This window comes from Benincasa hispida, chromosome 2, assembly GCF_009727055.1.
Source record: "Benincasa hispida cultivar B227 chromosome 2, ASM972705v1, whole genome shotgun sequence".
In the NCBI taxonomy this organism is placed as follows: Eukaryota; Viridiplantae; Streptophyta; class Magnoliopsida; order Cucurbitales; family Cucurbitaceae; genus Benincasa; species Benincasa hispida.
The window spans coordinates 18,272,431-18,294,312 of NC_052350.1; the positions used below are offsets into that span (position 1 = coordinate 18,272,431).

General features: G+C 31.8%; 3 protein-coding genes across 5 annotated transcripts; 1 reads left to right on the forward strand and 2 right to left on the reverse strand.

Annotated features, from left to right (window-relative positions):
• Window positions 1-282: 282 nt before the first annotated feature.
• On the reverse strand, window positions 283-3,295 carry LOC120071506. 2 transcript variants are annotated; one of them, XM_039023826.1, is made up of 4 exons: window positions 2,165-3,295; window positions 1,295-1,386; window positions 785-1,193; window positions 283-699 (listed from the first exon to the last, which is right to left on the reverse strand). In XM_039023826.1, the coding sequence occupies exons 1-4, from the start codon at window positions 2,267-2,269 to the stop codon at window positions 505-507; spliced, it is 801 nt and encodes a 266-aa protein (XP_038879754.1). In that variant the 5' UTR covers window positions 2,270-3,295; the 3' UTR covers window positions 283-504. The 2 variants fall into 2 exon arrangements, with proteins under 2 accessions (XP_038879754.1, XP_038879755.1); XM_039023827.1 differs by having other exon boundaries at window positions 1,295-1,365; window positions 2,165-3,279.
• A 6,620-nt stretch (window positions 3,296-9,915) lies between these two features.
• On the forward strand, window positions 9,916-13,180 carry LOC120071292 (nucleoid-associated protein At4g30620, chloroplastic). Of its 2 annotated transcripts, none has more exons than XM_039023485.1 (7): window positions 9,916-10,072; window positions 11,099-11,250; window positions 11,385-11,485; window positions 11,593-11,632; window positions 12,211-12,282; window positions 12,731-12,787; window positions 12,865-13,180. In XM_039023485.1, the coding sequence occupies exons 1-7, from the start codon at window positions 10,003-10,005 to the stop codon at window positions 12,937-12,939; spliced, it is 567 nt and encodes a 188-aa protein (XP_038879413.1). In that variant the 5' UTR covers window positions 9,916-10,002; the 3' UTR covers window positions 12,940-13,180. The 2 variants fall into 2 exon arrangements, with proteins under 2 accessions (XP_038879413.1, XP_038879412.1); XM_039023484.1 differs by having other exon boundaries at window positions 9,942-10,072; window positions 11,081-11,250.
• Window positions 13,181-13,258: 78 nt separating this feature from the next.
• On the reverse strand, window positions 13,259-18,089 carry LOC120071291 (serine carboxypeptidase 24-like). Its single transcript, XM_039023483.1, has 8 exons — window positions 17,658-18,089; window positions 15,668-15,775; window positions 15,389-15,577; window positions 15,183-15,268; window positions 14,668-15,086; window positions 14,482-14,577; window positions 13,746-13,851; window positions 13,259-13,663 (listed from the first exon to the last, which is right to left on the reverse strand). Exons 1-8 carry the CDS (start codon window positions 17,929-17,931, stop codon window positions 13,520-13,522), a joined length of 1,422 nt encoding a protein of 473 aa, XP_038879411.1. The 5' UTR covers window positions 17,932-18,089; the 3' UTR covers window positions 13,259-13,519.
• Between the last annotated feature and the right edge of the window lie 3,793 nt (window positions 18,090-21,882).

Consider the following 21,882-nt stretch of genomic DNA (forward strand, 5'->3'; position numbering starts at 1 on the left):
CCATTGATACTAATAGCAAGATGTTTTGTTTATTGACTCGGCTTACATTAATTAGTTTGATTGATCTTAATGAACTTTTTAGAAATTCTGCCTTTTCTTCATATAAAGGTAATTTGGTTCCATGTAGAAAGAATCAGATTCAAGCTTTTAAGAACAAATCCAATCCTTTTTCAGCTATTGTTACAGTTATAGATATATCATCTCGAGTATAAAAGCTTCAGGTTTAAGTTTAACAAACAGCCATTAAGAATTCTGATAACTGACAAGTCAAAACTAGATATAGACAGTAGATTGAAGGATTGCCACTTTGATTCTTCTCCATATCTCATCATCATTCTTTTTAAATGTATTAACATGTACAAATACTACTTTCCCTTTACATAGAAAAATACAGAATCAGAGAAGGAATTACAATCAACTATGATGGCTTTCAGGCAAAGGAAATGCCTCAAGCCTACCACCCAAATAGTAGAGTTCTAAGTGACACTGGAGATGAAAATGAGCTCAAACCCTTAAAGCCACCTGATCTTGCCATGAAATCTTTCTTTTACCAGCTCGACTCGGGCCATCTCCAATACTCCTGCACGCCGAAATCTTGATATCGTTTTGCTGCTCGTCGTTCCCTCCTCGGAGAAGGCTTTTCTTCAGCTCATCAACTCTCAGTGGCTCATAATTGGTCTGCAATTCCTCTTCCTCTATCTGAACCAAAATAAATGTAGAGATTGTTAGAGAAAATTACATTTGCAGAGCTTTGTAAATGTAATTAAGTCCCCTAGTCAATTACCGAAATTTGGTTCAAGTCAAAAAATGGAGTGATGTTTCTCTCGCTAGCATCTCTTCCACTGTACATTCTTTCCTTCTGGTTCAAGTCGAAAACCGGCGTCGAGTTTTGTTGATTGGCTTTCTTCCTAGAAGAAGTCTTTGCCTTCTGGTTTAAGTCAAGAACAGGAATTGGAGTAGAATTCTGAAGAGGCATATCGATTCCTTTGTCAATTCTTTCCTTTTGGTTTACATCAGAGATGGTTGGGAGGGGTTGTAAAACAGTTCTTCTTCTCGCACCATTCTTCCCCTTCTTATTGTTGTTAGCCACTTGATTATTCAATTGCTTCTGCTGCACGGGCTCTCTATTTGAATAATGGTCGTTTGTTGATAATTGGTTCTTCATTAAGTACTCATATCTCTTCCTCAAGAATCTTCAATATAAACAAAGACTCATTAGTTAGGACTAAACAATTCACTAACTCCTGATGAAGATCAATACAAATAGACTGTAAAAGTTTGTAGATTATCATACCGGACTTCTGCAATCAGGGTCATCTTCTTTAGCTTCATCATCTGTAATTTCCTCTTGACAGTTCCTGTTTCCTGGAAGGAAAAAAAAATCAACTGTTTGTTCATCCATAACTTTCCCAAGTCCAAAACTGATCTCTATGTCACAAACTCGGAACTTGGAGCGGCAAATTTTATAAATAACCAGCAATAGTCTAAGTTTTAGTATTATGTAAAGCAGAAACAAAACAGAAGACCATACAAATAAGGTAAGTTGTTTAAGAACATATATTTAGAGAGTAGAAGAGAAAACCACTGGACTCAGAAAGATGATCTAAAATGGTAACTAAACACAGGTTAAGAATGGACCAAAGTTGCTTGATTGGACAAGAGGAGATCATATTAGTTTAAAAGGGGGTATGAATCTTTCAGAAGCAAGAAAATAAACAAATGGAAGAGAAACTAAAAGATGAATTTCCAAATAGGAAAAAAAAATTAATATATGAACTTCACTCCTTTTTTGCCTAGGGATAGGTATTTCAAATTTCAACAAACAACCACAAATTTTTGTTCTCGTATTATTGTTTGAGCAACTAAAGAGAGGGTTATAGAACTTAAACCAAGAAAATAGCCAGTTCAGATACTCAGAAGAATTAGCTTTAGCCCAACAAGGTAACAACAATAATAATTCTTAATTCAGGTTTCCATGATCCAGAACTATGAGATCAAACCATCTTTCCTCTCTTCCAAACCAAAAACAAAACAAAACCCAATTTAGGAGAAAAAAGATCTGAAGAAAAAATTGAAACATGATCAAAAGAAAGCCAGATCTGGTAGAAACAACGAAGAAAAAAAAAACCCCTAAATCTGTAAAAAAGCTGAAAAAGAAATTTACCTTCTCCAAGTCCTGATAATCTTGGAGGAGACTCTGATGCTTGAATCTGGTCTTGGAATCCTCAAACACAGGGTATTGGGAGACAACCCCTTTCATCTTCTTCATAGATGGGAAGGTAGGAAAAAAATTAAGAACCCAGAAGAGAAGATAGCCGAAGTTTTAGATTAGGGGGGAAGAGGGAGAGAAAGGAAGATGGGTAACGAAGAAGGAAGACAGGTAGGGAAGAAAAATTGAGAAAGTGGGTGAAGAGGCAAGGACAAAGAAGAAGAAAGAGAAAAGAGAAATAGAAAGAGAAAAGGAGAAATTGATGGGAATTGGGGTGAAGGTTCTTGGTTTCCTGTTTTCTCTGTGAAGCTCTGACCAAGCCAACTAAAACCCAAAAAAGCCCACATAACTCGGTGAAAAATATTGTTCTTTTCAGAGACAGTGATGAAGATGGGGGAAGGATTTTTTGGGGGTTGCAGAAGGGTAATTGAGGGAACACCCATTTTTAATACTGAGTTGAGAAGAAAAAGAAAAGGGTTTGTTTGTGTGCGTGTGTGTCTGTGAGGTGGGTTTGGTTGGAGGACATTAGAAGACATCTATCCATCTCATCCATCTTCACTTTCTTTTCTTTCTTTCTTTCTTTTTTGGTTTTTCTTCAACATAAATTTTGGTCCAGCTGGGCCATTAATGAGAGAGAAAGAAAGAAAGAAAGACGGACAGAATTTGGGTGGTATAGACTCTTCCTTGTCATTGATGGGTGTTGTGTGGAGTTTCTCTGTTTCTTCACCCTTTTTTCTGCAAAGAGAGAGAATTCTAGACTTCTAGAGAAAGACAGAAAAGGGAAGACTAGTAAGTAGTAATTGGAAAGATAAAATTTTGAGGGTTTGATCCAGAAAATTTCATCTCTTTTCTTTGCCTATTTTTGCCATATGGAAGGAGATTAGATAAAAATGGAGGGGCTGGTTGAATTGAAGAGAGTTTTTTTGTTAGTTTGAAAGTACCTTATTTTATAGGGCTCCCTCTCCCTGTCTTGGCTGTGGACTGTGTGATGTTGGTTTTTTTCATCATATTCTTTCTTCTGCATATTCATGAATCTGAAACAAGGGGAGGATGCTTTTCTTTCCTTTTCCCCCATTTTCCCATTATTATAGCAGGTCAATTTATACAAAATGACTAAAATACCCCTACTTTCTCTCTCTCTCTATCTCCACCATTTTCTTCTTTCCTTTTAACCCCTCAATTCAAAACCCATAGCTTTTTCAAAGATGGCGAAGGACCGAAGGTAAAGTAGGAAAGGCTAAATTGGTTTGGCTCCATGTCAGTCAGATACAAAAAGACCAAATTGCCCAAAGTGCTTCTGGTGTGGTGTGGGGTAGAGTAGGAAATTCAAGTGAGGCCTTTTTTTTTTTTGCATCCAATGAAATTAATGGAATGGTGTGAGTTTTGTTGTAGCCAGCAGATGGGCATGGGCATATCCTCTCCAGTAAGTATTGGGTCAATTCAAAGCCTCATTTTTTGATCTTAAATTGAATCAATTCCCCTATTCTGTGATTAGGATTTGACATAACATTGCATTATTTTCCTCTCAAAATTGGATCCAAATGCCCTTTTCATCTTTTTAGTAGCTATTTCTAAGTTTGATAACTTCCTTTTTCTTCTTTCCAGTTAAAAAATATAAGAGGTGGATTTTCAACTTAAAAAATATAATATTTACTATTAATATTGAGTTGTTTACAAAAACATTGGTGACCAAACGTCCTTAATAGTGTTAAAGATGACAAATTTATTGGATGAACTTGTGGTGTGGCAAATAGTTAGAAGCATTGATGAGCATGTCCTATCAGATGGTATCGTCGTGGACTAAATAAAAATATTATTAGTTTCTTGTCTAGTAATCATTTTTTTTAAAAAAAAAAAAAAAAAAAAAAAATTAAGTCTACTTGCTTTTAATTACTTACAAAAGTTCAATTCTTAGTCAAATTTTAAAAACAAAAACAAATTTTTAAAATTTGGTTTTTTAGTTTTCAAAATTTTGCTTGGTTTTTTAAAATATTAGTAAAAAGTGAATAACAAATCAATAAATTTAGTAGTGAAATTAGTGTTTGTATGCTTAATTTTCAAAACCAAATGGTTATCAAACAAAGTCTAAATTATAAGTTTATTTTTTGAGTTTTTAGATTTATGTCAAATGGGTCTCTGAGTCTTATAAATTTTCTGATGGGCTTATGAAATTTTATTTTTGTATCAATAAGTCATTGTACTTCCAATTTTATGACTAATAGATCCTTGACTTATTCAACATTTTTTTAAAATGAGTAGATCTAATGGACATAAAATTGACTATTGATGTTTTATTAGATACGAAGTTTAATTTTATGTTTAATAGATTCGTAAATTAGAAAAAAATGATGAAAATATTAGGGACTTATTGGATATTAAATTGAAAAATTATTGACCTATTTGACATTTTTAAGTTTAGATACTTATTGGACACAAAGCTAAAGTTAAATAAATATTAAGAACATTTTAAAGAATTATTGGACACAAATATAAAAGTTTATAGACTAAATCTACAAGTCAACCAATAAAAGTGATGTCGATTTGAACATAATTGAGTGGGTAAAAATATCAATTACCACTTAGAGGCTGTTTGGGATGTTGAGATGATATAAGATGTGGGGAGTTATGATGTCTGGGGAGTTACGATCGAGTATGTCTAAGCACTGAGATGATATACAATACACGGAAGAAAAATGATGGTGAGATACGAAACACGTTTTGAAAATGAACCCACAAACAATTAAAATCAGTGAGATAGGATAATGGACCTTCAAACACTGAAATGATATATGATGTAGAGATATACCATCTCATATTAGCCTCCCACATAGTCTCTTAAAGTGTCGATGTTTTAATCTCTCACCAATAATGATGAAATTCAATATAACAATACTCTATCCTTAACCAATTATAGGCATTAAAAAAAATGGATTGGAGATGGTAATAAAACTACGCTAAATTGAATGGTTTTTAAGCGTTTAGGTAATGTAAATTTGACTTTTAGACTTTTTGGAAATTATACATATTATATACCAGTCTTAATTTTTCGTAGCTAAACACTTCAATTTTTAGTTAGAATTAAAAAATAAAACAACTTTTTCAAAAACATTTTTTTTTTTCATTTTTAAAACTTGCATTAGGTTTTTAGAAATACTTCTTAAAATAGGTAACAAAATAAATAAATCAATATATAAAAAGTATTGTTTATAAACGTAATTTTTAATAACCAATTTCTTCCATGCTAGTAATATAACTAGTACCATATTTTGTATAAGCACGATCACTTAAATACTACTCCACAAGCCAAAGTCAATTTCTTCCAAATATGTCAATAAGTTGCATCGCACATCGCACATCAACCATATATTAGTAGATCTTAAAATAGAAAATATGTAAAAAAAAAAAAAAAAAAAGTTTGATACATAGAAGTAAATTAAAAATAAAGAAGGAAATTGTAAATTACTTAAGCCTCATTTGATTTTTTTTTGTCATTTAAAATAATATCTCTTTTATTATCTACTTTTATTAATATTTTAAAAAACTAAACCAAAATTTAAAATTAAAAAGATTTTTTTTTTTTTTTGGAAACTGACTAAAAATTCAAGTATAATTATCAATAGTTCAGGGGTTGTTTTCAAATATGAACAAAAATATTTATAAATATAGTAAAATTTTACTGTCTAGTTGCGATACACCGCTAGACTACTATTTATATTTATTTATATCATAATAGATATAAATNGCTAGACTACTATTTATATTTATTTATATCATAATAGATATAAATAATAATCTATAGTGATTTATCATGATCTATTACAAATAAATGATAATATTTTATTATTATTTATAAATATTTTATAACAATTTCAATTTTAAAATAATTTTCCATACTCTGGCATGCTTAGAAAAGCAGTGAAGTGAGAATTTTAAAGAAATTATTGCAATATATATAACATAAACATGGGCTTGAGTTCCGCCGCCCGCATAAAATGCTGCCGACTGCTGGGGCCTCGCTTCCTCCAATCCAACTATTTTTTTTAAAAAAAATATATATATCAAAATTTTCGAAATCCCTATTAATTGCATCAAATTAATGGGTACACTTTAAATTTTTATTCTTTGAATTTGAATTATAAACCTTCAATCTTGAAAATCACATCTCGTAAATAAAATTTATGTCTAAGACATTCAAGAAGAGTTTGGGCTCCATTTGAAATTGGTTGAATGAGTTATAATAAGACGTGTGTTAAACTAATGAGAAGAAAATATTATTTTAACTTTCGTTTTGCTACAAAAACTATTTAGAACTTGATAGTTAAAATATGTAAGGATTTTTCTTGACGAAAATACACTTAAAAACACTAACATATAGAAATATATGAAAATTTATTATAATATCATAAAAATAATAACAAGGTAACGACTAGTCTTTCGAGAGGGCTAGATTCTCCCAAATTTTCCAAAGAAAATTCTACAAAATTCTTCACACCTATAAACGCACTTTCACCGACTATTTATAGGGTTTCTTGCATATTTGGTCAAATAAGCTTTAAAAATTAAGTTCATGACTCATACTTATTACTTTTGCAAAAATGGCCAAAACAAGCTCATCCCATGAAATGTAAAAAAAGTACGGATACACCTAATACATACTTGATATACACGATATAATTGATATATTAGGATACACCTAATACACACTTGATATACACGATACGCTTGATACACTTGATATAATTGATATTGTTGTGTTTTATGCCCTAAAACTCGTAGAGTAAACGTAAATAATTTATTGTCATCGATAAAAAGTTATCGATGTTTTTTTCAACAAGTGTTATTAATTGTTTTGTATTCATTTTGTCTTAATCACCCAAAATCTAATAAACTCACATCATAAGCTGTCTTATAAGTCTTGAATTGTATGCGAAGACGTACAATGATCAATGTTCAAGATACGACCTAAAGGGTTTATAGTATAAGGATAAGGCTGAGTACTTCATCCTAATGACACTATGAATATGACCCACTATGTATTTGATACAGACTCAATGATCTAGCACGCTCGTGTAATGCGAGTGGGAGTATCCTATGCAACGAGTTTACACAAGACCGGACCGCAAAACAGTAACCACTAAATGTAATCTCGTTGACTAATTAGGTTTCTATTTTACTAGGAAGACCTAAGAAACTTAGTCTTAATCTCAAGTCTATCATGAACTTCTAATCACGAGAGATTTTCCTTTGAATTGTATGGGTAAGAGTGGCCAATTCGCCTATCCAATATGCCTACCATTTTGGGGACAAGACTGAGTAGGGAGCTGGGAATACAATAATACAAGATAGATTTCACGCATTCCCAACTATAGCGTAGAGTAGATGAGTGTTCATTCAAGTGACATCTCTGAGACTTTAACAAATGGTCCTACTCTTTCACTGGCCGGGGAGAGGTTTATATTTAATGGTTGAACCATAAACATGTTGTTCATTAGAGGAGCACGGGTACTTAAGGATGAAGAAGTAACCCATGGGTAAAATGGTAATTTTGACCTAGTTGGTGTTACGAACACTCGTGAATGACTAACTTGTTGTTATTGGTCTATATTCGTGGACACATAAATATATCTACAACGAGAAGAGTGTAGTTATGGGTATCTGGTGAAATATATCCACAATTAACGAATCATGATTAATGTGGTTAATGAGTTTAGTCAATTAATCTCATATCGTTGAAGCTTTTGATCTGTAGATCCACGAGGTTCCTTTCCTGGCTCGTAAAGGGAATTGAGGTAACTATGTCTTGAATAGAATTTGAAATGTTCAAATTCACTTAGGGAAATAAAATAACATGTTATGATATATTATGATATAAAGTTTATATTCTAGTTAAGCTCTATAATATAGATTTAATTTTGGATATAATTTAAAATTAATTTATGAAAAAATTAAATATTCGAAAGAGTTCAAATATTAATTTAATATGAATTGGATTCACATTTAAACTATAGGTTACGAGAGAAATACAATTGAATATGATTCAAATATAGGTTAAATTAAATATCTGATATTTAATTTGGTAATTATTTAATAGGAGAATTAAATAACTATTTAATTAAATCTAATGAATTAAAAACTATAGGTTACGTGAGAGATGATTCATTTAAATAATTAATTAAATTATATTTAATTAATTATTAATTATTTTTAGTAATTAATTAGATTAAATCAGATAACTCCCACGTAGGGGAGTAATCAGAAATGTGGGCTATCCCACATTTCCCTCTATCTCCCTCATCAATGATCGAAATACTTGAAGTTTTGCAGGTAATAATGATTAAATAATCTAGTGAACAAAAAAGATCTCTCCAAAAATCTCTATTTCTTCCCAATTAGATTTTGGTTTCCACAAACCAATCTCAATTTTCAGAGAATAGGAAGGTTTCCACATTGGTGTTGTTCAAGAAATCCCAAAGAGAATTGTCAATTTCATATGAGTCATCATACGAAAGCAAGATTCTTTCCCTTTTTATGTAGTTTTGTTTTGTTGTTTTTTTTTAAAACATGCTTAACCTATATTTTTTTTACAGTAGGTTGAGTTTTTTATGGTCCCTGCATTTTTCTAATTTTTCCACTTATCCCTACAGATACATTAATGATATACACTTGATATATTTGATATATTCGATATATTTTATACATTAAAAAATGTCATATTTGTAAAATGGAAAAAAATACGTGACACACTTTAAATATTTTATTCTTAAATTGTCACCCACTGCAATTCCCCTTATTTATAACCCAGAAGACGTAACTAACTTAATGTCTAATTACTAGATTACCCCTTACAACTAATCATACTAATATTCCCTTACATAATAACTAACTCTCCCTCCAATGTTTCCAATAACTCCACCAAAAGAAAAAAAAAATCTTGAAATCTAAGGACGAAATTGAAACAAACGTCAAATTAAAATTATAACATTTTGAAATATAGAAACTAAATTGAAACCAAACTCAAAATTTAAGGATTAAATATATAACATTTTGAAACCTAAGAGCTAAAGAAAACGAGACGAAAAAGTTATTTTACCAAAAAACTAAAGGAAACTGGACGAAAGATGTATTTTACCATAAAACAAATATGAAAGATATATTTAGTTGGCAATCCAAATTATGTTTTACGTTTTTAGATACACTAATTTCATAAATATATGTGTTTGATAAACGAATTATATTTATAAAAAATGTTTTCGAATTTTGTGATAAAAACAATGCAAATTCTAAAAGTAATATATATATATATATTTTTTTTTGAATGTTTTCAAAATAGAATTATATTAAATAAAGATTAAAAAAAAGAAATACAGATATATTATGTTATAAACTTAATTCATTTTTTAAAATTATGTAATATTATATAATATTACAAAATAATAATTATACAAAATTGTTTAAACATAAAACATATTCATAAATAAATTAATGATAATTTATAATCAACTAATATTTAGAATGAGTGGTTAACTACAATCGATTTAATGATATAAGATATAAAATATAGTCTTAAATACATTCAAACCATTATTTAAATTAGAATTTAATTTCCGAATTTATAATATATTTGATAACATCAAATACAACTTCAAATTAGCTACGCGGTGTTTGTTTATTGGTCTGTCTTTATGAAATATAACCGGCGGGTGATGTTTAAGCGTGGTCTCTTCCTGAGAAAATCTACTTTATAGTTTATCCTCTCGACTCTCTTTTCAGCATATTCACAGCAGCTTTGAGCAATGGCGTCGACGATATCACTGAGTGCTCAATTGCCAAATCTCCGAGGAATGTCTGATTTCAAAAAACGAAGTTAGTTCCATTCTGTAACTCTTTTTCTCCTTTTCATTTTCTTTGGTTGCTGAGACCTTGGGAAATTGAGTTTCGGATTGATTGCTATATCTCTGAATTGAATTGAATTGGTTGCTTGGGACTTACTTTTGTATTGTATAGCATGTAGCTATTTCGTAACCACTCAATCTAACGGAAGGATCTAAGTTGGTGGGGATGGTTAGTATGGCTTTGTTCATTGGGAAGATTTGCCGATCGGTTGAAGTTTAGACCTAAAATAGAATTGTCTGGCGGTGTCCTCAGTTCTAATTACTGCATGGGTTAGGTTCATTTCTGTCTAAGAATTATTGTTTTCTTAGTAGAATCGAAGTAAAATTGTGATAGGTGAGTGGGGGAGATTCTCTTAATTTGAACTTGAAGGCAGATGCGTTCTATGTACATAATTGTGTGAAGAACATGAAAGAAGAAGGCTGTGATCTGGGAAATTTACTTCAAAACTATTTAATTAGTTTGGATAAGCCTCAAAACTTTCTACTACTAGGGTTACTTAGCAGTAAGATTATCCTCCTGAAAAACTGTTTATTGAGAATGAATGACATGAACCAGTCAAGTTTAATTCTTAGTTTGTAACCTAGACTGAAGCTGGTTGCATATCTGATAATGCCAATATTAAAACTGAATAAATCCCCTGTCTACTTCATTAGTAGAACTCTTCAACAAGCTAGATGTATCAAAAGAAGCAGCGCTGTTTTGGAATGACTTTTTTAAGTGCTGAAAAAAGTATTTTCAAGTGCAAAAAATATGCGTTTTTAAGTACTTAGGAAGTTATTCCAAACAGGCCCTTCGCTGTGCAAGACGGTTTAAGAATTTAATGTTTTGTTTTTTATAATTTGAAATTTGAATATAATACTTTTGAGTTTGCACAATAGAAATTTCCAATTTTTATTCTGGAATTGGAGATGAATTCCACTTTTTGTGACATTTGATTGTACACACTATACTTATTAATGTATAATTTATCCTTTTCTGGCTGCATGCCTCTTACAGGCAACCTAAATTCAGTGTCAAATATTATTGGTGTGCGGATCTCACCTTATGGTCCTTGGAAAGTTGAGAAACATAACAGATCTCTTTGCGTTTATGGTCTATTTGGAGGAAAAAAGGATAATGAGGAGAAGAGTGATGATGCGCCTTCAAAGGTAGAACTTTTATCTGTAATATGTTAAAACAGTATAAATTTTGAGACCAAATAGAAATGTCTCTCAAAGTTGAAGTGACTTTTCCTTGCAAGTGAGGTGAAACCATCGTTACTTACATGCTAACTTTTTTTTAGGCAGGAATCTTTGGGAACATGCAGAAGTTATATGAAACTGTGAGGACAGCACAAAAGGTTGTCCAAGTAGAGGCAGTGCGTGTACAAAAAGAACTTGCGGCGTAAGACCAAACAAGTTAATTAAATGTATTGTTGCTTGATGATGTTTTTCTCTGTTTTGTGAAGTTGTCTGAACTTTTTTTATTCCTTCTATGTTTCTGTTTTCCAGGGCAGAGTTTGATGGCTACTGTGAAGGAGAGCTAATAAAGGTATGTTCTGCCTCTCTCTCTTGCGCCAAGTTCATCTTCACTTTGCCCAGAACTATGCGATCACAAAGGTTGTTAGAGAAGTGAAAGTGTTGCTTAAGATTGTAAATATGTTTTCCCTCTTGATTTTAGGTAGCTAGTAAATAAAGTACAGATTCTAGAGTAATGGCCTGTATTTATTTTGGGTGTTACAAGGGTGAACAGGTCTAAAGTTTGTGATTACTAATCTTCCTTTCTCGTTTTAAGATGATAAGCATATCCAATTTCTTTATATTCAACCGGGTTGTAGTGGATTTAAAATCTCTTGGGGCCATCTCCTTGAGATGTTAATCATTACAAAATATTTTTGTAGTATCAATGATAGTTCAGGGAATTTTGAAAGAGAAAAAATCATGATTTATGAAAAGAATTATAGAAGTATCGAGCTCGCAACAAAAGGTTATGGATCTGACATTTGGTTTCATGCAAGGCCTAGCATAGCCTTTCCATTTAATGAGAATTATGGTATAAAAGAATGTGTTCATATCATGTTTGAATATCACCTCATATCTGCCCTAATATTTTTCTGTCGACTAATATAGGTGACATTATCCGGGAATCAGCAACCTCTTCGTACAGAGATTACCGAGGCTGCAATGGAATTAGGACCAGAGGTGAGTATTCACGATGCTGTGGTGCACTTTCACATTTAAAATGGCATTGCTCGTAATTAGCATTTTTACATTGAACTTCCATTAACATCCTCAATTCACAACTTACACGACTTAATGCTTGCCCCACCTGTCCTGTCCTCGATCCAAGCTTGGAGTATATCTTCTGTTGGTGCTCGGTGGAATTATGACTCTTAACACCACGAGTTTGAAAATTGGCTGGCTATAGGACTAAGACCCGCCTACATTGGCATGTGGCTCAAAAAAGTTTGACAACCATACTTGAATATTTTTAAAAATAGTTATTAGTTACCAGTAACATTGTAAAAGATATGTTTCCTAGGATATTTCTTGAATGGGTGGTTTCCATAGTGAAATAATTTCCATTAAAATTTCTGATTGTGCTTGTGATGGATAGTCCAAATATTCAGATCTTTACTTTCTTATGCAGAAACTTTCCCTTCTAGTTACTGAAGCTTATCAGGACGCACATCAGAAGAGCGTTCAGGCAAGACTTATTCCAATATTAATTTAATTACCAAGTTTTATTTCTGCATAACTGACAGTTAGCCCTTTGATTCTCAGGCCATGAAACAAAGAATGAGTGATCTTGCCCAGAGCTTAGGTATGCCCCAGGGGCTCAGTGAGGGATTAAAGTAGACGTTTTATGTCTGTCGAGCATCAGTTTTGTGGACACAGCGGCAGTGGGACGACTTAATTGTAATCTGACCTTTGCAGTGAATTCCATATTAGTTTTTACTGGTGAACTAAATGTTTGGGAACAAACCTTGTTCTCCATCTCTGAATGTAAAAAAGACAAGCTGTGATATTTATTGTGGTATCAGTACAAAGAATCAAAAGAATGAGATGAGAATGAGATTTCCAATTGGAATCTTCTGTAGGAGCAATATCGACAATGGCATTTGGGTTTGCTAAGGGGAAAGGAAAGTTATTTGATAATGTATGGAAATTTGATCTCTTGAAAAAAAAAGAGCTTAAAACTTTTAGATGTTAGTAAAATAATCTTTGTTCAACCTTTTCATCTGGAACTTGAAATGGGCAATAACATTGACATGGTGTATCCAATATAAATTGTGGAATGAATACCATTCTAGTTCCCTAAATCTCAGCACTGTTGTGTACTGGAATTGTTGGAAATTTATGACCAATATCTAGAAACGAGACAAATGACCAGTTTCTTGTTCTGTGTTCATTGGTCTGTTTCTTTGCAGATAATAAATCAAGATCTTGGCAGATGTTTTCCTGCTAGAAACGATCTGAAGAGTGTCAAAGCTCTCTGTGGTTGGATCAATGGAACTTCATGCCCTGCTCCTCTCACTGTGGCAAAGGTTAGCCCTTCATAAACCTCTGTCCATCCACCAACCTGCTAGGTACATTTCATTCAATTTGATTAAAGCATTTCATTACAAAGAACAAAACAAAAGACAGAGTTCTTCATATGTAACCTGTCTTCTGGAGTACCATGGATACCAGCGAGTTTTAATGGGGAGGTTAAGATGGCTAAGGGCAAATCTTGTGGCTGTCACTGGAACCACTGAATCTGTATCCCCGCTGCATTTTTTCACTTGTAAATGTCACATCGAAGAAGTTTAAGGGCATATAATAATTTATACTAAACTTTGGGTTTATCGATTCAAGTTTTGAACTTTCGTAAGTGTATCAGTTTATACCCTTCTCTAGGTTTTGTTCGATGAATATTGTATGATACTTATGATTTGAGTCAATTAAACTCTTAAATTTTTATAAGCCAATCAATTTAGACATTTCATTATGATTACATTTAAAAGTCATCCATCAATTGATTTTCAAGTGTGTATAGACTTTTTCAAATGTAGGTTTTACAAAATTGACGATTAGAGTAAATACATGGATGATTCTCATAGAATCTTTTGAATAGGAGTCTAAATTGATTCATTTATGAATGTTCAAGGGTTTAATTGATACAATCATGAGTTCCATACGAGGTTTTCTCAAAAGAAATGTAATGGAGGGTGTAAATCAATACAATTAGTTTTAATTGTTTCACTTCCTAAAGTTTAGGGGTGTAAATTGCTCATTTACTTGGTATTTGGGTAAAACTATGTAAAGCCTTCTCTATACTTCAAATTTACCAGACATGGATTAAAGAACACAGAGAGTGCACGGAATTATGTGGAAAGACTAGAGCTTTCCAAATCTAACCTGAAAACCCATATCCTTAGACCAGCTGCAATCAGCTCCTTGTATGTGGGCAACATGGATTCTTGGGAATCCTTCCAGTTCTTAATAAGAACATCACTGCCACCCAAAAAAGAAAAACACAACTTCATTGCTGATAAAGTTATAAGTTTTGGCCAAAGAAACAGAGAAAGCTATCAACAAACCCACCTGCAAGCAGTCCATTTGTAGGGAATTCCAGTAACATTGGCATGCATTGCCAACTGAACCTCTTTAAGATTATAATATTTCTCTGCATAATTCTCAGTACATGGATCATACCCCGACACCCTCCGATGAAGAAGCGAATTTTTGAACCTGATAGTGGACGCCCCCACCACCGCGGCCGAGTTGTTTGGAACCATAGTGGGGCATTTGGGAGTATAGATACTGTACTGATCCACATTACCAAACTCATGGTTCATGGCATAGCCAACGGCTTCGTCGCACGGTTGGGAAGTCTTGTTTGAGGTGAAATTGCAGTGCTGGAGGATGGAGTTGTATGTTGTGTCCGAGATCATGGCATGGGTCCACCAATACGTCACCGTTCCGAGTGCATCGTAGTTGGTATCTGTCACTGCATTTCCCACCTGCCATTGTCAAAAATTTGTTACAAGTCCATTGGCTTGTAGTTCCTATAATACTATGAATAATGAACTCATGTAGTACAATTTTTCTGTTCTTACAAGGAAGCCTTTGAGGTTGATGAAGGATTGAGAGTGAGCTTTGTTGTAGTCTAGAATCTTCTTTGCCAGTTGAGGAACGTAGTGTCCTATAGAGCACAAATTTCAAAACCAGAAGAAAAAACCAAATAGTTATCGAATAAGGTTTTAGTTCTTTTGGATGTTTAAGAATGTATTGAAAAGATTAAACTTGACGCGTGTAGATTTACCAGCGTAACTCTCCCCGGAAATGTAGAATTCTCTGTATTTGTAGTGTGGGAATCTGGACATCCATTGGACGAGGAAAATAAGAGCGTCTTCAGCAGTTCGGGTGTCACCAGAGTCTTCGAGGTTGGAGGTGGTGTTTGTGTAGGAGAATCCAACTCCGGCGGGCGATTCCAGAAACAGAAGATTTGCATCTGAGAGAAATGGTGTGTTTTGGTAATGTGATTTTGATTATAACTTTTAAAGATAGATAAATTAGATTAGAGAATGTGTGTGTGATAGACCTTTGTTCCATGAATGTTTGTTGAGATAAAGAGAAGCAGCAGTTTTGTTGATTCTGAATGGCCCAATTTCTTCTGATGCTCCATATGCTATTGATGAACAACCTGGCCCTGTGTACACATCATCAAGAACTCTGCTCTTAATAACATTAACTAATATAAAATCTTTTTTTTTTTAATATATTGTCTAAAATAATTTTACTCCTTTAAAACATGAGTAATATTTGGGTACATCATCTCTATGCATCTCACTCTTATCACAAATATAAAAAAATTAAAATGCTTTAAAAAAAAGAAAATTATGATTAAATAATTTAATGGATACGTAAAGACAGGTGTTGCGACAGATGTACCTAAATATTTTTTTCAAAGCAATTCTAAAAATATTTGTCATTGACTCAACTTTTATATTACTGGAAAGTCTTATGGGCTTCCTTCACACACACACACAAATCTTGTGCTACATATTTTAAAGAAAAGAATTAATAGGAAAAATGATCCATAAAACGATTCCTTTAAAACTACATAAAGTTTCTCATAAGATTAAATTAATTATTTTAAGCTTTCTAGTTAGCTCATCAACATTATTTTTTTAATCAACTCAACTTAATTTTTCATCCAAAATCCAACATGTGATTTTTTTTTTTAATTATTTTTGGACAATATATTGGCTGGGAGAATTGAATATTTGATTTAGAGATCGACAATACAAACTTTATATTGGTCGAGCTATGTTCATTTTTACTTCAACATGTGATCTTTAATCAACACAATTAACAAACCACATAACACGTTTATATTAGTTGAGCTATGTTCATTTTTACTTCAACATGTGATCTTTAATCAACACAATTAACAAACCACATAACACGTTAAATTAAAGAAATAAACGCTTGGGGGAATAAAGTTGAAAACTTTTGGATCCACTAAAAAGTTTTAAAACAGGGGAACAAGATAAAGAAAACCTTTCATTAGCAACTTTTAGAAACAAGGAATTGAATACATACACCAACTTTCAAAAGTTGAGATACCCAAACCAAAAAGAAAAAAAAAAAAAAAAAAAACCCATTTTGTGTATAATTCCAAAAAGGAAGACAGAAAGAGAAAAAAGGTTTGAAATCCCAAAAAGAGACATGATGAGCACCACAGAAAAGAGAATAAGAAAGAAGCATATTATATTTAGGAATAGAAAACAAAAGAGGGAAAAACAGAAAACAAAAGAGGGAAAAACAGAGAGACAGAGAGTAAGTAAACAAAACAAAAACAAAAACAAAAACAAAAAGTAGTGCTGATTTTGTGCTTTTTGGTATGAGTATGATGTTTTTAAAAGGCTGCCTTTTTCATTTCCCAAACCAAAACTAAAATTAAAATTCAAATACTCACAAATATAACAAAACAAACCCAAGTGGCTTCCCCAAATTTACACTCCCACTTCTCTCTACGCATGCTCCATAATAACCCATTTCCTTTTCACACCAATCCTTTTTTTTTAAAATAGTGCACGTTAACAAACTCAAGGCCTTCTTTGCTAAAAAGCGCATTTACCTTTTGTTAATTTTTACAAGACGTGCACATTCACCAACAAGATCTTATCTCAACTAACATGTATATGTGTTAAGAATGAAGAGGTCTGTGGTTCAAATCCTCCCACTCTTATTATATAATAACAACAACAAAAAAAAAAAACGTGCAATTCAGATAAGGTAGATAGCTAGAAATAGGGTATTATTATTATTTTTAATCTCCCTCTGACTTTTATAATATATAATTCATGTCTACATTCATAAAGGCTATTATTTTAATTAATTATATGCCTGCATTTTGATTCATATAGACAGATAGGTTGGTGAATGGTGTGAGAGTTGTTTATTATTATTATTATTATCATGTACATGTCAATTTCCATAAATATAATAATCACTAATGAATGCTTTTTGGTGTTTTTTAAAACGTAGATTATGTGAAAAAGGGTATTGAAAATGAGTCAAATTACCTCCATTTAGCCATAGGACAAGAGGCTTTTTCTCTGGAAGAGACGTAGCTTGGGTCAACCAATAGAAGAGAGCTCTACCATGTTGTTGATTAACCGTAACATAGCCGGAGTACTGTAAGAATGTCACCGACGGTTGTCCAGGGAGAGACGTGATTCGATCGCTCTCGTGGAGCTGTTGTTGGGGAATGGCGGTGGCAATGGCAGGGACGACGAGTACGACGACAATGGAAAGAAGGGAAAGCATTGCAACCCTGAAAGTTAAGTAGGGTTGCATGAATTGAGTTGGGGAGAAAGAGAGAAAGTAAAGAGGTGGGTTGTGTGTAGGGGAAGTGTTTGATGAGTTAATAATGAAATGGTGGGGAGTGAAAGAAGAGAGGGAGAGAGAGAGAGATAGTAGTGGTGCAATTAGAGAGCAAGTTGAGATGGGGGGAGGAGGTGGACCAATTATAAATTCTCTCACTGTCCAAATTATGTGGAGAGAAAAAGGGTAAATGAGATGAGATGTGGGTTGGTTAAGGAGAAGAGTAAGTGAGAACCAAAGTCATAAATGCACCCACTCTCTAGAAATGAGTGTGGTCCTAAAATCATCAAAGATGGGATTGGGAAGACCCTTTTTATTAGGGCTATTGGTAGTGCCATTAAGTTGTGAGCTTGCAAGTGTGTGTTTATGTTTGACCTTCTATTCTCATCACCATCTTCCTCTTCTTCTTTCTTTGGTCGAGATTCCTATCTTTCATTTTTATCAAAATATCAATTTATATCCCTAAATTTTTATATGTATATCAATTTACACTTTCTATAAAATTTCATTTGAGTAAAACCTTATAGTTGTATCAATTAAATCCTTAAATTTTCATAAATGAATCAAGACTATTATTTAAAATTCTCTTTGAGAATCGTCTATGTATTTACTCTAAACGTCCATTTTGTAAAATTAACATTCGAAAAAATCTATACATATTTGAGAATTGATATTGGAAGATAATCGTAGAATGATGATCTAAATTGATTACTTTATGAAAATTATAAATTTAGAGGAGAGAGTGTAAATCAATACACTAACGAAAGTTATAAAATTATTAGTTTAATGTTTTAGTTGATACAACTCTCAAAGTTTAAAAATATATATTGATATTTGTTCATAATTTCTCGATCAATGATACATACTTTTAATAAGTTAAGGTTAGGTTCAAATGTGACTCCATTATCATCTTTTTCTTCTTATTCATACAACAAACAATTAATAATAATGCCCTTATTATTTACCACCACCTCTGATTTCCTTTTCCAATGTATACCTACTAACTCATCTTCTAATTCTATACCAAACACATAATAGGACCATTAACAATGGCCCATTTGACCATTAATCATCCTCAATCTCTGAATAAAATCCACCGTTTTCTCTTTCTTTTTTCAATTGGGTAATGATATAGGTTGAATTCATATATTTTTAGACCTAACTTTTCTTTAATTTTCTCTCTCAATTAAGAGTTTAATCTTGGTATTATCGAGACCTGAACAAATAAGACGGATAAAGTCCATATCAATATTTGACTTATGTTGGAGTTATTCTAATGGTGTATTTAAATTATAGACAAACTGCATAATAATATCCTTAGATCATATTACTATTCAAGGATAATTGCATTGGCCAACACTTTTAGAATTAATAATTATGTATATAGCAACAATTTTAAAGAATTGTAAATATAGCAAAATCTATGTAGGATAGACTATATCATTAGTAGGAGTCTATTAGTGATTTAGAGTCTTATCACTAATAGATCCCTTACTAGCAATATGGTATATCATTGATAGAATTCGAAAGTAAAATCTAAATTTTGCTATATCTGTAATTTTTTTTTTTTGCATTATGTTATATGTATAATTATTTTTGACCTGATTACTATATCTACAACTGTCCCTCAATCTCAACAGCCATTTTTTAAGGAAAAAAGTTGATATGAGTTTTGTTTATGGTTAACATATAGGGTTAAAATATAAAAATTTAAAATTTGAAAGAGTAGTTTAAGCCAAGCCAACTTTATTATGTTCAATTGTTTTGTCACTATTAGATAATGTCAACTTATTATTATTATTATTATTTGCAGGGTCATTATATTGGATTAATATTCAATACTATCAATCTAAATAGGTGATTTTTTTTCCCCCTAAAGGCAAGCCTATGTTTTCCTTTAAGAAATAGCTAGTTAGTTCAATGCGATTTAAATATATTATTTAATTATATGACTAATTTGATGGGATCTCTCTCTCTTTTTAATATTTAGAAATCTTTGACCATACTATATATATCCCTTGAAAGTGATTAGATCACAAATTCAAATTGGTATCGTTTTCTTCCATTAAAAAAACATCTCAAACTTAAATTATTATTATTATACTAAACCTTTTTATTTTAATTTGTAGGCATCGTGAACTTTGATTACAAGTCACGGATACACTAAGAAATTTATTAAAAAAAATAAAATAAAATAAAATAAAGGGCATAAAATTTAGAAAAATTATTTTAAATGGTAAAAATGTTGAAAATATTTATAAGATATGACAAAATTTTAGAACTATCAATGATAGACTTTGATAGACACTAATAGACTTCTATCAGTATGTATCAATATCACTGACAGTCACTCATAGAAGTCTATCAGTGTCTATTAGCGTCTATCATTGATAGTTCTAAAATTTTGCTATATTTTGTACATATTTTGATTTATTTTTCTATGTTTAAAAATAACACTAAAATTTATTTGAATTAAATTACAAATTTAATCATACATATTGTAAAAAATATAGTAATAATAAATTTACCGTAAAAATTTATTGTTTGTGTCAATTTCGCTCTTTGTAAAAGAAACTGAGCTAAATGATTACCTTTAAACTTCAAAGTTGAAGTTATAATTCATTTATACTTATTACAAGAAGAAAACATAAAGCTATTACTATTTGTTGAAACAATAAATAATCTGTAAAAAGTTGTTTTTTAGCTTACCTGTTTTGTAACTTCCTTACAAACATATATATATATATATATATATAAAACGGATCTGAAAGGAAAAATATAGATGACATAAGAAATCTGTAAAGATCTAAATATCTTAAAAAATCTCTTGAATAAAAGAAGAAACTCATACATTTGATAGTAGATGTAGGTCTATTAGACCGAACCACTAGAATCCCTGTATAGATCTTCTTCCTCTCTTTTCATCTCACAAGTTGTATGCTCATTTTCTTCAAAAAAAAAAAAAAAAAAAAGATTAAAAAAAAAGATTTATTCTCTGATCTACATGAAATGACCAAGAAATTAGAAAAGTTAGGGAGCTTTAGAACCCTAAGTGAGAGAATAAAATTGACAGAATGAGGAGATAAGACTGAATACCTGAGATTTTTACTCATTTGTTTTTCTCTGCTATGTGGCTGAAGGTCAATCACATATGAAAATTTCTTGTCTTTGTTTTTGGGCTAGATAAAGTGGTACTCTTCTTATTGGGCTTCTATAAAGAAAGGAAATCCTATTAAAGAAGGTCCATTTATTTTAACAACTAGTATCAGAGCTAGTTCTTCAAGAAAGCTCCAAGATTCCTCAAGAAGTCTATCAAGAACATCAAGAAAGTAAAAATTGACAGTAGCTCGATATAAGGTGGAGAAATTCACAGGAAATGGGGATTTTCAGTTGTGGATGAAGAAAATTCAAGCTTTTCCGACTTCACAGAAGACTTTAAGGGCTCTTAATGATCATAAATCATTGCCTGAAACTCACACTGAATCAGAAAGACAAAATATGGAGCAAGTGGCTTATGGAGCACTATTTTTGAATATTTTAGATAGTGTGCTAAGACAGGTCATCAACGAAAACACAACCTATGAGGTATGGGAGAAGCTGAAGAAGCTCTATATGAAGAAGGATGTGCCTAACAAGCTATATGTGAGGGAGAAATTGTTTTCCTTCAAAATGAGTTCTTCAAGGTCTTTAGATGCGAATCTTGATGAGTTCAAGAAACTCACAAATGAGTTCGCTCAAACAAGGTACAAGTTGTGAGAAGACAATGAGGCAACAATTTTGATAAACTATGTACATGAAAGTTATAAAGATGTAAATGCAACACTGAAATATGGAAGAGATTCAATTTCTATTGATAATGTAGTCACAATCTTGAGAAGTAAGAAGCTAAAGCTTAAAGTTGAATCTAAGGGCAGTGGTGATGTC